This window comes from Phyllopteryx taeniolatus, chromosome 3 (genome assembly GCF_024500385.1).
Source record: "Phyllopteryx taeniolatus isolate TA_2022b chromosome 3, UOR_Ptae_1.2, whole genome shotgun sequence".
Lineage (NCBI taxonomy): Eukaryota > Metazoa > Chordata > Actinopteri > Syngnathiformes > Syngnathidae > Phyllopteryx > Phyllopteryx taeniolatus.
This window is the reverse complement of record NC_084504.1, coordinates 19,426,037-19,441,041: the sequence shown is the minus strand read 5'-3', so window position 1 is coordinate 19,441,041 and position 15,005 is coordinate 19,426,037. Positions and strand designations below refer to the sequence as shown.

The 15,005-nt window shown below is 41.4% G+C and overlaps 1 protein-coding gene across 3 annotated transcripts in view; it reads right to left on the bottom strand.

Annotated features, from left to right (window-relative positions):
- LOC133475048 (collagen alpha-1(XXVII) chain B-like) overlaps window positions 1–8,725 on the bottom strand; it is a 69,778-nt gene extending 61,053 nt beyond the window's left edge. The window contains exons 1-3 of one of the 3 annotated variants that reach the window (XM_061767359.1): window positions 7,466–8,725; window positions 5,880–5,959; window positions 1,838–3,111 (exon numbers count right to left, since the gene is read on the bottom strand). In XM_061767359.1, the coding sequence (XP_061623343.1) occupies window positions 1,838–3,111; window positions 5,880–5,959; window positions 7,466–7,581 (1,470 nt within the window). In that variant the 5' untranslated portion in view covers window positions 7,582–8,725. The remainder of the gene's footprint in view (window positions 1–1,837; window positions 3,112–5,879; window positions 5,960–7,465) is intronic. The other 2 variants (XM_061767360.1, XM_061767361.1) reach the window with 2 other exon arrangements.
- Window positions 8,726–15,005: the final 6,280 nt, after the last annotated feature.

Here is a 15,005-nt window from a genome sequence, read left to right as displayed (position 1 = left end):
TGACGCTCTAACCAGATAAATATCAGTCACAGTAAATAACTCAGCACTACATTATGACCATTTCTTACTACCTGTATGCGAAGTCACCACTGGTTTTAAAACCTATCACTACTTCACTTTAAGATACTTTTACTCAGACTCCAGTTCCCCTATTAAGTCTTATAGCGTTTCCTGGCAGTTATTTTTGATCAACAACTTTGTCTGTCATAATTTCTTTCAGCTATTAGACATAGACTATAGTGAAATACAGTTGAGTTACAATCTTCGTATGAAAATTTCTATATGAAAAAAGGTTGATTGATGGAGCATGGATAACTAGTGATTACGATGAGGCCGGGATTCAAAACTCAACCCTTAGAACTGTGAAGCAGATGTTAAAACCACTATCCATCGTGCTGTCCTACTCTAAGCTACTTTACTGATAATCAAGCAAACAGACACTTTTCTGTCAAATGGTCTTATGTTGCATGTTTGCTGTAATAGATACACATGGTGTATATGTATATGTTGTGGCAAAACATGATGATGCCTGTATGATGCATTTTCACAAGTTTGGGTCTCAGGGATGAAGTAAGGGTTCTTTCTTAAAAAGGTAAAGTGCTAGAGAAGAGTCATTGATAGAATTGACATTGCTGACCTTCAAGCAGCATGCATGGGTTGAATTCCCACTGACTACACTATGTACAATCACACTGTGATTGACTGGTGATCAGGCCAGGACGTATTCCATCTTTTGTGTTAAATCAGCTGCAATGGTGCTATAAGCGTTATAGAAAATGGAAGGACTAAGCGACTCCAGAATGGCGCACATTTATTTCACCATTCAAATAATATCCCATCCATTTTCTACACCGCTTATCCTCACTAGGGCCATGGGTATGCTGGAGCCTATCCCAGCTAACTGCGGGCAGGAGGCGGGGTACACCCTGAACTGGTCGCCAGCGAATCGCAGGGCACATATAAACAAACAACCATTCACACTCAAATTCACACCTACAGGCAATTTAGAGTTTTCAGTTAACTTACCGTGCATGTTTTTGGAATGTAGAAGGAAAACGTAGTACCCGGAGAAAACCCACGCAGGCACGGGGAGAACATGCAAACTCTACACAGGCGAGGCCAGATTTGATCCCGGGTCCTTAGAACTGTGAGGCAGATGTGCTAACCAGTTGGTCACCGTGCCGCCCATTGAAATAATAGTTGAGGTATTTCTGTACAGAAGTCAAAATCTCTTTGTATAGTGTGCACCAATTAGCATGCCTCGAGCAATGCTGCCAGTGTGGTTGAAGGGGATTCATTTCTCTCTGCACCTCCTCTAAATGGACTTAATTCAAAATGTAAGGTCTTTTTCAGTTTAACTCGTTAATTCTGCCTCCTGATAGTGTGCTTTCGTCATGGAGTTAGTTAAAGTAATAGTGGCAGTAACTGACTAAGATAATAGACCAAGGCTGTTTATAAGAGTGCCTATTTCTAGCACGGCTAAAAGGGGATTCCACTCTGGTTTGACAAGTTGAGATGTCATTTAAGAACAATAAACGTTAGTCAGGGAAAGCAGACGTTCTAATTTGGACATATCAACACAGAGTGCTCCAGGTTTACAAAAGCTCAAACCTTAGGGACGTGTTCAATATCCACGTCAGCAGGATTGAGGCCACCAGCTCGGTCTTGCATACGAATGTCGTATTAGGGATTAGCCCACATGCATACGGCAGCCAAGAGTTGTGAAATGGTCTAATTAATCATAATCATTTGTAAAATAAACACTATGCTGACAGAACTGGACCAGGAACTCTTGCACATAGGTTTGAAAGAAGTGTCTTATTCTCCACACACTCACCGGAGGTCCTGGTTCTCCCTTAAGTCCAGGTGGTCCTGCCAACAGCGAAACGAGGGTCGGTTCCAGGTTGAATGTTTGGAAGTCATCTAAGGCAGCAGGAGTGACAGGAATAACTGGCATGGTTTTGACATCCTCTACACGGGTTACTTTGGGCTCAGGTTTCTTTGGTGCAACGGTGGACAGTTGTTCGTTCTGTAGAAAGAACGACCTTGAGTGGGATGCCCGTGTGTAATCGCTCGTGGTCTGAAGTCGGGTCTCTGGCGGTCTTGTAGAGGTTGGTAAATCCGTAATTCCATGCCCAACAAGGGAGTTGACATCACTTTGCTTTGTGTTGTCACCTGTTTGCAAAGGTAGCTCCCTTGTTGGTGGTGTCGCACTTGTCCAGAAAGATGTGGTCACAGTTTGAGTTGGTCTCTCCAACACTGGATGGTCCACTTGACTGACAGATGCAGCAGCAACAGTAGGTTTAGGAGTCCAATACATAGATGGGCCTTTCTCAATCAGCAAATGATCACTTGGAACAAAAAAAGATTCCTCCGCTGAGAATGAAGTAGGTTTTGGGGTCTCCTGGGATAACTGAGTTAATGCCAGTGCAGTTGTGTGAGTCATGTTTGGATCTATGGAAATTAGAGGTAGCAGGGGTGCAAAAACGGGCCGATACGTGTCGGCTTCTCTGCAATGTTTCTTAATGTAATTACAATAGTTATGAGCCGCCACTGATGACGGATAGATTTCGAACTGGCAGATGGCGCCTTCAAATGGCACCGCGTTGCGGTTTGTATTCCCGAGTAGGAACGAGCCCTCCGGATCAAACGTATTCACTTTTTTGGCACGCAAATCTGCATGCAGGTTTTTGTTCCCGCACAATGTGTGCAAGAACACCTGATGGCCGCGGATTTCCAAGGCCAGACTGTGCCACTGACCATCATAAACATCATAGTCGAATGCAACAGAGTTTCTGTGGCCCACGTAAAGAAGGACCTTGCCCAGTGTGAACTGCACACCGAGCTGGACTTTTCCCCTCTTGGACACAATCGAGAATAGAAAGGCACTGTTGATGCGGTGAACCGACAGGCTGAGAATAAGGGAGAGATTGGTAGTGGTGTATGAAGCTGGGATGACAGCGCGCAGAGGCACACGGACGCGCGCTCTCGGGGTGAGAATAACACCAGACTTGAACGGGATGACGCCATTCGGGATGGGTCGAGCGCTCCAAGATGTCGACCCGCCTGCCCTTTGCCCAGAGAGACCCAACTGCTGCAGAATATCTACATCTTCAAAAGATACAGAGGGGAGAAGTCAGCATTTTGCAACATTTTGAGTTTCGTTCAATTCAGACAACTTTATAATTCTGTATGGCCAGCCATTTGCATCTTTCCTGTCCAGACGCGCAGTTCCCCCAACACAAATGGATGTCAGCGGATACTATCTAACCTAGATTAAATAGCTCAAAACAAGGCAAAATATGCTTGATCTTTGTCTGCCAAGATGTTTCTTTTTACCACGCAGTTTTGTGGAAGAGCATTTCACTTAAAAATCTTAATAACATATTACAATTTGTTTACTAGTTATGAGTTTCATTTAAATTAAGAAATACCAGAATTCTGTAGGTGCCAGTATTATAACTACATTAACTATACTATAATTTTCTATGTAGGGGAGGTGTTGAGGCTAGCTATGTTTTACCTGTTTTTAAGAAATCTTGCCAGGTCAAATTTTCCTGTTCTATTGGCAGATAATGTTGCTTAACTTCGGTAATATATTCCTCATTGTATTACTTTTTTTTTTTTTTTTTTTTAATTTAATCTCAGGCATGAGACACTTGACATCCAGTTCCATAGTCGCAATATGCAGCATTACTGTGTGATGTCATGCATGACGGCAGTTTTTAGAAGCTACTTTCACTAGATACTGCACTGTATGTCATTAATACATACAGGGTTTTCATCAGTTTTATTCAATGTTATGAACGACGTGCAATCCGTCACAAGAAGGTAAGCTTAGTTAGCATGGTAGTTGCTGTGCTTTCCCTTTCTTTGTTTTATATTTATGGCCTCAAATTCTTTTTTTCCTACAAATATTTCCTGTAATTATGGCTTGACTACTGTATCGACTTATGTTATTGATAACACCGCGTTCCTACGTCCGAAGTACAAATTCAGGTTACGTCACCATCGTAAGAATGGAACGCCATTGTAAACTGAGGACCCTTTGTATATTGTAAGACCTCATTGGCATTCAACTTCAATCTTCCACTGTACAGTTATTTGTGCAGTGACCTTCTTCTCAAGATGTCAGGATAAAAAGCATGCTTTTCACAAATGTCATAAGTAAACAAATTAATGAATTAGATTTTCAGTTCACGGCTACAAATCAAGCACACTTTGTAGTTGTTACATCAGTGACCAAATTATAGCTGAACAGGTCCCCAGAGAGGACAGCTGTGGTATTTTAAGAGATGCATTAGTGTAGCGATAAATAAAGATGATAGCCAGAACAAGAATCCCATGAAAATACTGCAGGCAATTTTCTGGTTGTAGTACCGCTTGCGTCTCACGGGAGGGAGATCGAGGTAGTTGTCACATATTTGGCCATTTTTATGGCGCTGTATAGTGGTCCACAGCTTTGTAGAATTTGATCAAATCCATATTTCATCACATAGAAACACGCTGTGTAGATTGTGTTTGGCTCCAGTTGAATGAATCTCTAGTAGTTTCATTTCCAACATCTCAACGTTCACTTTAAACAATTATTAGTATAAATACTATTCACATCATAATGAGAAAAAGTGAAATTTCAATTTTAGTTTCAATGCTGAAGCATCAATCAGTACTCTATTCAAAAGTCTGACATAAAAAAGTTGGAAAGTCTCCACTATGGAGCTGCAACCTCTGGTTTGGTGCTGTCAAACAAAGGCGCTGTGTTTCGCTTCAAGAGGTCGGAAAATCATCCAGGGCCAATCAGCTCTTCTTGGATACTGTACGTTAATCCGCTAAGTACGTGTGGTGGCGGAATTCCCAGCTTATATAAAGATCTCAAATATGCACGTGTTTTCTCTACAGAAAGTGCAAGGGGGATGTTGCTTTAACAATCAATTCGGAGTTGAGCAGAGGAGAAATAAATGTAGACACAGGATGAGAAGGAAACCCTGCACAGTCACCGTGTGCAGACAGCAAGGAGGCCAGAAGAATCATCCCACATTAAAAATACAATAACAGAAACTGAGAAGAAAAGTCTTGCATATTTCCAACTGAGTATGCATTTTGATTGTTAATATTCAAGTAAATTTGGTCTTTTATCAAATGATCCCTGATCTACTTTCACAGCTTTGCTTGCATACTGGAGAGGGACTGCCTGAGGCTATCTTCCACCTCCTGCTGAAGAACAAGAATTGAAAACGCCTGCAAAACAAATCAAGTACAAACCCAATTTTACTAAAAACAATCATCCATAGCGCTTCTTTCTGCCATTGTTATTTTCATAACTGTTATAGTCTCATTGCTCTTCCCTTATCATTATCTTTGTTTTTGTTTTTTAACCTTACCTGTTTAATTTACACTACAATGAATTTCGAATAAACATTTTAGTATATGGGCTGTCTGTGACTGGCTGGCGACCAGTCCAGGGTGTACCCCACCTCTCGCCCAAAATCCGCTGGGTTAGGCTTCTGCTCATCTGGGACGACTGCTCTAGAAGACGAGTGTACTGTGGCCCTCGACATGTCAACATATTCCTTATACAGTAATCTGGAGCCCCAATTGGGATCGAAGTAGTCAGAAAATTGTGACTCCCTGTGTAAATCCATCCATACATTATCTATATCGCTTATCCTGTTCAGGGTCACGGGCAGCTGGGGGTCTATCCCAGTTTGGGCAAAAGGCAGATTACACTTTGGACTGGTCGCCACTCAGTCCCAGGGCACATATCATGAAAATCTGTGTAAATCTAGTATATTAATTCTCCCCTGCAGACATAGCATCTGGTGTGTTGCCGCCACGTGTCTGTATGTTTCTTTCCATTCAAAAACAAAGTTAAAGCATACTTGTCTTTGTGCTGGAAATACTTTGAGCCAGTGTGAGAGAGCAGGTGCAACAGAGAATGGTCCAAAGAATCAGGACTCTCCTAGGGCACATTAAAAAAAAGACATTTTAAAGACAAAACATCCATTCATCTATCTATTCAAAACTGGTCACCTTCAAGCACATGGCTCACACCTGTATGCATACTGTATATATATATATATATATATACACGTATACACTGTATATAAGTCAGAATAATAGAAGAGAAACTACACAAACTCCACACGGTAAGGTGAGCTGACGTAGTTTTAAACCCCCAACCCAGACAATCAGACCTAAACCACTTGAAGGTGTGGAACTGATTCTTGGAGCAGATCCACCAGAGGCACTGTCCCATAGTTCTTCAAAGAAAACCAGAAGATCAATTCAATGCCCTGAGAATACAATGACCTGGATCATGACAATACTGTTTTCACGGGCATCCATGTGCTTTGCACCGCCCAATTTTTGGTTCAATATTAAAGATGCCAACGTTAAGTGAAAGAGAGTCTAAGGGGGTTGAAGCGTTTCCTAACGGACTTAAAGACAGACTGAGTGAGAATTCATCTCGTGCCAGCTGCATCAAAGTCAGCTACTGTATATGAACAACTACACTACAATGCCTTACAAAATGCACCATTTTTGGATTGCGGTTTGGATCTAAGAATCAAATTGTGGACAAATGTGAACACATTCATCTTGCTTAGTCCGAGCAATAGGTGTGCTCCTATTGACAGACTGCAACCTCCAAATTAACATTTATTAAATAGTTCCATCGCCTTTTATTATTATAGGAGTAAACAGTATGCTAGTTATTTCCCAGGCTAGGTGATAACGGCGGTGTTTTTTTTTTTACTTCTTTTACACTCCTGTAGCTGATATTGTGGTTGTGTGTGGCTCGGTAACAGCGCTTGTAATACAGGAAGTTTATTACATTTGTGGTTTTTCCCAGAGAGCTGCTGAAAACCAGCGGTCAAACCACTCCACTGCCATTAGATCCCATTCAGGACTCTCTCTCTCTCTCTCTCTCTCTCTCTCTCTCTCTCTCTTTCTCTCACTCTCTCTCTCTCTCTCAATCTCACTCTCTCTCTTTCTCTTCGATGTTAAACCAAAAAGAAAAGTGGGTGTGCACTCCACTCACACTGTATGTACAGTACTGTAGACTACCAATGAGAGATATGATGCAACACTGCTTTTTTCTTCTTCTTTTTCTCCTCCTTTTTGGGCTAAGCATCCAATAAACAGAAGATGATGCACAGCGTGGGAGGGGAGGACTTGTCTCCTCCTCTCATATAGCTTTTATTTATTATTTTATTTATTTTTTATTTTTTGGACACAAAATCCCAGTTCAGATGCCAAAACGGGACGATAAAAACTGCCCTGCAACTTTCCAACGAAACTTTCTCATATTTGTCGTTTATGTGAGGAGTTTGTGCAGCTCCACGTGCTTGCATAGGTTTTAAAGTTTATAGAAGTGATGGTGCATGAATGAAGTCACGTTTATATTAATCCTTGCACGCAGAAATGTGATGCAAAAGTGATAAAAAGAAGAAAAAAGCCGACTCACCCCCCGGCTCCTTTGAGTTCGGAGTGCGGGGCATTGTCCGGCTCCATAGCGGTTACTTCATTCTTTCTTGGGGGGGCTTCACTCCTGTCCGGATGAGGCAGAGGAGCTCTTTCCATCCCGGGTTGCCATTGTGGTTATTTAAAAAACAACAACAACAAAAAAACTTAGTCAAGTTTGCAAGAGAAAGGAGCGCAATCGATGCCGTCTGTCATGGTCTTCCACCTGCGCGCGTGATCCGTGCGCCACTCTTGGATCACGTTCACGCCGGCATTGCGCGTGTTTGTGTGTGTTGCGAGTGTGCAGACTTCCCAAAAATGAAAGTTTCTTGTGTGAGGAGTGAGGGAGGGGTGGGGGGGATGCCTCCCTCTGTCGCGCTGTGGAGCTGCAGCAGCAGGGACTTGAAGGTGTGTCCTCCTCCCTCATGCAGGCTGTGTGCAGCCCCTCAAACTGCTGCCGGGGGCTGCTTGGCCGAGCTCCTCTTGCATGAGTGAGTGGAGATTGGAGATTTAAGTGTCTCTGGAGACCTCCCAGGATCTCAACAAAGGGAATGTGGCAATGAATCAAAAACCCAAAACACCACAGGACCTCTGGTAACACATCTTCATCAAGTTAAAGTGAAGGTAAACATTAGTTTTCAAATGAAATAAACCCACCAATGACCTTTAAGATTTAAGGGATTGGGTCATTCCAGAATTGGAGGGCATTTTCAAATAATCCATGCACAAAACAGAAACATGCACTTGTTGTGTAATTTATAGCTAGTTGTCCTGGGAGAAAATTTCAATGTAGCTGTAGTAAATGTGATTCCTAAATATTATTTTTTAGCACCAAATAGCTCTTGTTGATGTCTTCCTTGTGATTGTTAAAACAACACAAAAGAAGTACACTATTATAAATAGTAGGAATTATGCACTGAAGTTGTGTACCTCAACATACACGTGACCCTGTTGGGGAAGAGGAAAAGAAAAAATGTGAGCTACAAAACTCAGCATAAATGACATCAAGCTAATTGGTCTGACCTTGGATAAACCCAAGTCGAGTTGAGTTTAAAGCTCAGATCATGTTCATAATGGAGGTGGGAATCTGATAATGAAAAATGATCATGTTTTTGCTATACAACAACAGTGCAATCATGGTAAATGGGCTTTCACTTGTATAGCGCTTTTCCACCTTCAAGGCACTCTAAGCACTTTAACACTGTCTCCTCGTTCACCTACTGATGACACAGCATCAGGGGCAACTGGGGGTTAAGTATATTGCTCAAGGACCCTTTGGTTAGACTCAGGATCAAACTCATAACCTTTGGGTTAGCAGACGACCACTTTACCACGTGAGCCATGCCTGCCCCAGCGATGTTTGTAGAAAACATACAATGGCGATTTCTATAACTGATATTTTTTTTCAGGATGCAGCTATGAGTTCTTTATAATTGCAACCTGGGGGAAAAAAAGGAAAGTTGATACAGTCCAACCTTTAACGTTAAATGATCCTGAAATCGTAATTCTAGAAAGGACTACTGGCCAGGCTTAAAAGGAAGGGTAAAAAAATAGACTACAAAATTAAAGTCTTAATCTTAATAGGAATAAAATATTATTTTTATTAGATAAAAAGTCAAATTTTCAATTAAGTCATATATTTACAAGACTAAAGTAGTAATTTTATTTTTATTTTCGACAAAGAAGTAGTACGTTTTCGGGACAAAAGGTTGTACCCTATTTAGATAAAAAATAGTAATAGGAATAAAGTTTTGGAATAAAATAAAATATTCTGAGAAAATAGCATATTTTAAAAGTGGAAATGTTAAGAAAATGAAGTAATATATTTTCTATTATTCTATTCGTTTTTTCCAATTAACTGGTTAACAACGGCAGATATTGATGTGCCCAAATACTCAGTATTGCATTATTTGACTCTTCTGCTATCATTCTTCACATCACCTCGTAAACATAACATCAACTTTATTTGCATAATATTAAGACTTTATTGATTACAAAAAGATTTTTTTTTTCTCCAAAATATCTTGAAGAGACCCCCACCCCTCCAAATATACTGTCAGGCGGCACTGTGGACGACTGGTTAGCAATTCCACCTCACAGTTCTGAGGACCGGGTTCAAATCCCGGCCTCTCCTGTGAGGACTTTGCATGTTCTCCCCGTGCCTTCGTGGGTTTTCTCCGGGTGCTCCGGTTTCCTCAAACATCCCAAAAACGTGCACGGTAGGTTAGTTGCCCGTAGGTGTGTATGTGAGTGCAAAGGGTTGTTTGTTTATATGTGCCTTGTGATTGGCTGGCGACCAGTTCAGGGTGTATCCCGCCTCTCGCCCAAAGTCAGCTGGGAAGATAAGCGGTATGGAAAATGAATGAATGAATATACCGTCATGGATGTTGGGACATCAGGATAGCCTCAGTTCAGTAAACATTGGAGGATTAACTTTGCCATTAAATGTTTCTTCTGCTTTTTGTGGCTTATTCCAAACAAATGACCAGCCTCAACCAGTGATGTTCAACGAAGAACGCGAGAAAATAAAAATCATTTTCAACTTAGCTAATTTCTTTTTACACTTGTATGACAATTAAGACTTAACACTGAAGGTTCATTCAAAGTTCGGTCTTCTGGGTACACACTGTAATTGTCAGCAAAGCGAGACGAAGGGCCAAATACACATACAGTACAGTATTATGTATTACATCTGTCATATGTTGTCATGGCTTTTCCGGGCGATGTTAGTGGTTGAGGTTAAGAGCAATTCTTCCAACTTTAGAGTGGGTTGACCGCGGCTGTATTTTCTGTACAAACCTCCTTCACACATTCTACATCCTGTACCACAAAACCACAGCTTCCCCAATATGTTCAGCTGAAATGTTTATATTTTAAACAAAACCTTGAATCCATATTATTGAAATTCACTTGTAGAATATAATCCATCCATCCATCCATTTTCCGAGCCGCTTATCCTCACCAGGGTCGCGGGAGTGCTGGAGCCTATCCCAGCTATCTTCGGGCAGGAGGCGGGTACATACAAACAAACAACCATTTGCACTCACATTCACACCTACGGGCAATTTAAAGTCTTCAATCAACCTACCATGCATGTTTTTGGGATGTGGGAGGAAACCGGAGTGCCCGGAGAAAACCCACGCAGGCACAGGGAGAACATGCAAACTCCACACAGGTGGAATATAATAGAACAAAATAGACTTTTTTTTAAAGTGCCATAATGGGAAAATTGGGGTTATGCAACAGTTTAGTGGACAGTAGCAGCACACAAGAATGATATCAACGAATAAAATATCCATAAATATTTTGTACATATTTACAACATCAGGCAATTCGATGAAACATAATGAGAGCAGCATTGTACAAGTATGTGGCAACTGGACAATACATGCAGAATAAATAAAATATATGCACACATGAATGGCAAATTGTACATAATTAAATAGACGCTATATACTGTATATATAGGACTCATTTAGTAATTATCGTGTCAACATTTTGTACTTAAAAATGTTCACAAATGTGCCCGTAACCTAAATCCTGCATTATATTACCATGACTCATGGACACACAGACTCGTCTACAACAGTATTGCAAAGTTATAAACTCACTTTGGCGCTCTTACTCACCTGCAACACACAGTACATCAGCCACATGTGATGACAAAAACTGGCGCCTGGACATTGCCTACTGAAGGTTACAGGACCCCTTTTCTGGGTTCAAAGGACCCCTTAGCTGTCTCAACTGCCCAAGAGCCACAACAACTCGTTTCTATCAGAATCAGAATCATCTTTATTTGCCAAGTATGTCCAAAAAAACCACAAGGAATTTGTCTCCGGTAGTTGGAGCCGCTCTAGGACGACAACAGACAGTCAATTGACAGAGAACACTTTGGAGACATCGAGACATTGACAAAAAACAGTCACTGAGCAATAGAGGGTTGCTAGTTATCTGGTAATGCCGGTACAATGTTTTTTGTTTTTGTTTGTTTTTGACCATTGTGCAAAAAGATTCAGTCCTCTAGCACTTAGAGCAGTTTGAATGACTAATATAGCAATAGTCCGGTGCAATGACCATTGTGCAAAGGGCGCCGAGACTTCAAGGAATGTATGCAGTTTAAAGTGACTAGTAGTGCGATAATCTGGGACAATGTTGATTGTGCATATGTTGCAGATACTCCTCAATCAGTGTGCAAATGGAGCAGATGCTACTCTGGCATGAGTGGCCAGCATTGGTCAACAACAGATATGCAAATAGTGCAGCGTGGCGAGACTACTACAGTGAGTGCACGAGTAATGTACAACCCCAATTCCAATGAAGTTGGGACATTGTGATAAGCATAAATAAAAACAGAATACAATGATTTGCAAATCATGTTCAACCTATATTTAATTGAATACACTACAAAGACAAGATATTTAATGTTCAAACTGACAAACTTTATTGCTTTTAGCAAATAATCATTCACTTAGAATTTTATGGCTACAACACGTTCCAAAAAAGCTGGGACAGGTGGCAAAAAAGACAGAAAGTTGAGGAATGCTCATCAAACACCTGTTTGGAACATTCCACAGGTGAACAGGGTAATTGGGAACAGGTGGGTGCCATGATTGGGTATAAAAGGAGCTTCCCTGAATTGCTCAGTCATTCACAAGAAAAGATGGGGTGTGGTTCACGTCTTTGTGAACAAGTGCGTCAGAAAATAGTCAAACAGTTTAAGGAGAATGTTCCTCAACGGACAATTGCAAGGAATTTAGGGATTTCATCATCTACGGTCCATAATATCATCAAAAGGTTCAGAGAATCGGGAGAAATCACTGCATGTAAGCGGCAAGGCCGAAAACCAACATTGAATGCCGATATCAATGTGTAAAGGATATCACCACATGGGCTCAGGAACACTTCAGACAACCAATGTCAGTAAATACAGTTCGGCGCTACATCCGTTAAGTGCAACTTGAAACTCTACTATGCAAAGCAAAAGCCATTTATCAACAACACCCAGAAACGCCGCCAGCTTCTCTGGGCCCGAGCTCATCTAAGATGGACTGATGAAAAGTGGAAAAGTGTTCTGTGGTCCGACGAGTCCACATTTCAAATTGTTTTTGGAAATTGTGGACGGCGTGTCCTCTGGGCCAAAGAGGAAAAGAACCATCCGGACTGTTATGGACGCAAAGTTCAAAAGCCAGCATCTGTGATGGTATGGGGCTGTGTTAGTGCCAATGGCATGGGTAACTTACACATCTGTGAAGGCACCATTAATGCTGAAAGGTACATACAGGTTTTGGAGAAACATATGCTGCCATCCAAGCATTGTCTTTTTCATGGACGCCCCTGCTTATTTCAGCAAGACAATGCCAAACCACATTCTGCACGTGTTACAACAGCGTGGCTTCGTAGTAAAAGAGTGCGGGTACGAGACTGGCCTGCCTGCAGTCCAGACCTGTCTCCCATTGAAAACGTGTGGCGCAGTATGAAGCGTTAAATACAACAACGGCGACCCCGGATTGTTGAACAGCTGAAGCTGTACATCAAGCAAGAATGGGAAAGAATTCCACCTACAAAGCTTCAACAATTAGTGTCCTCAGTTCCCAAATGTTTATTGAATGTTGATAAAATAACAGGTGATGTAACACAGTGGTAAACATGACCCTGTCCCAGCTTTTTTGGAACGTGTTGCAGCCATAAAATTCTAAGTTAATGATTATTTGCTAAAAAAAAATGTTTATCAGTTTGAACATGTAGTGTGTTCAATTAAATATAGGCCAACATGATTTGCAAATCATTGTATTCTGTTCTTATTTACGTTTAATATAACATCCCAACTTCATTGGAATTTTGGTTATATAATTGGCCCGACAGAAATGTGACAATAAACTCAAGACAAAAAGAAATTGGCAGCATGTTGCAATGGAATTGTAGGTTAGCTGTTTAAGAAGTTGATGTCTGCTAGTTCTAGTTTGCATTGATCGGTAGCGCCTACCTGAGGGAAGGGGCTGGAAGAGCCGGTGACCGCGATGTGGAGGGTCCGAAAGTATCTTGTATTTGTCCTGGCAGCGTGCAAGTCCTCAAGGGTGGGTAGGGCGGTACCGAAAATCTTTTCAGCAGTTTTGATTGTCCGTTGCAGTCTGAGTTTGTCCTTTTTTGTAGCAGCACCAAACCAGACTGTGATGGAAGAACACAGGACTGATTCGATGACCGCTGTGTAGAACTGCCTCAGCAGCTCCCGTGGGAGGGCGTGCTTTCTCAGAAGCCGCAGGAAGTACATCCTCTGTTGGGCCTTTTTGAGGACGGAATTGATGTTGATCGCCCACTTCAGGTCCTGAGAGACTGTAATTCCCAGGTACTTGAAGGTCTCGACGGTTGACACAAGGCAGCTGGACAGCGTGAGGGGCAGCTTTGGCGAAGGATGCCTCCTGAAGTCCACGATCATCTCTACAGTCTTGTGCGTGTTCAGCTCCAGGTTGTGTCGGCCGCACCACAGCTCAAGCCGCTCCACTCCCTGTCGATATGCAGACAGTGGTGTCATCTGCAAACTTCAGGAGTTTGACAGCTGGGTGCTTAGTATCTGCACAAAATTAAAAAAGAGAAAAGTATATATGGGTAGGAGGCATGGATGTTATTAATTAACTTACAAAACCAACATTGTCCAACAACATTATTACAATGGGTTCCACATTATTGTTTTACTTTTAATGCACATGCTTAAAGCACATCAAATGCTTAATCTACCATTCCAAGTGCTCCCCTTCCTTCTCGTGTAATGGACTATTCCATCTTCTTACTGCACATGTGCAGACTTGATTCAGGAAGATAGCAATTAGCAACACAAACTTGTTGGTTCGTTGTGAGTAAAATTAAGCAGTTTTCCCTGTAGAGCAGAGAAAAGAACGTGTGAGGAAAAGAAACAGTTTTTATCAAAATTACCAAAGTGTTCAACCTTTTTCACTGTGACTCTGAATGTGCGTAACCAACAACAACATGAGCCAGACACAATCTTGCTAGTTGTAGTCGCACTGCTGTCAGTGTCAACCAAGGAGGATGCAGTAGAGATGAAGTGGAGAGTGACACGACTGACCCTTTTCATCATTAATATTTGAGTTTTAAAACAGTCGAACTGTTAAACTGGATTAAATGTTGATTCATGTTCTTGTCAATTACAGCAAAAGCATCGAAATGATAATAATCCCCAACAAGGATTTTAAGGACTTTATCTAACTCAGGAAATTAAAGAATTAGAGCACACCTGATGATCTCTCACCGCACACTAGTGGTTGGGAATCACTGATTTATTTGACCTAAGGTAGTAGAAATCAGTGCTCTCTGGAGAGTAAAAGTGCAATTTACAAGAAACACCACAGGTGAGCTTTTACTGTATGCACATTTTTTTATTGCAACCCACTTATACAGTATGTATAGAATATTATCACCTGAAAGATTGTTTTCTTGTAGTTGGACACACCATTTGTAATCATGATCTATTGGACAGATGAATGGGTATGTTGACACTTAGTTTGAGATCAGGTCCACTTCTGTCAAATATT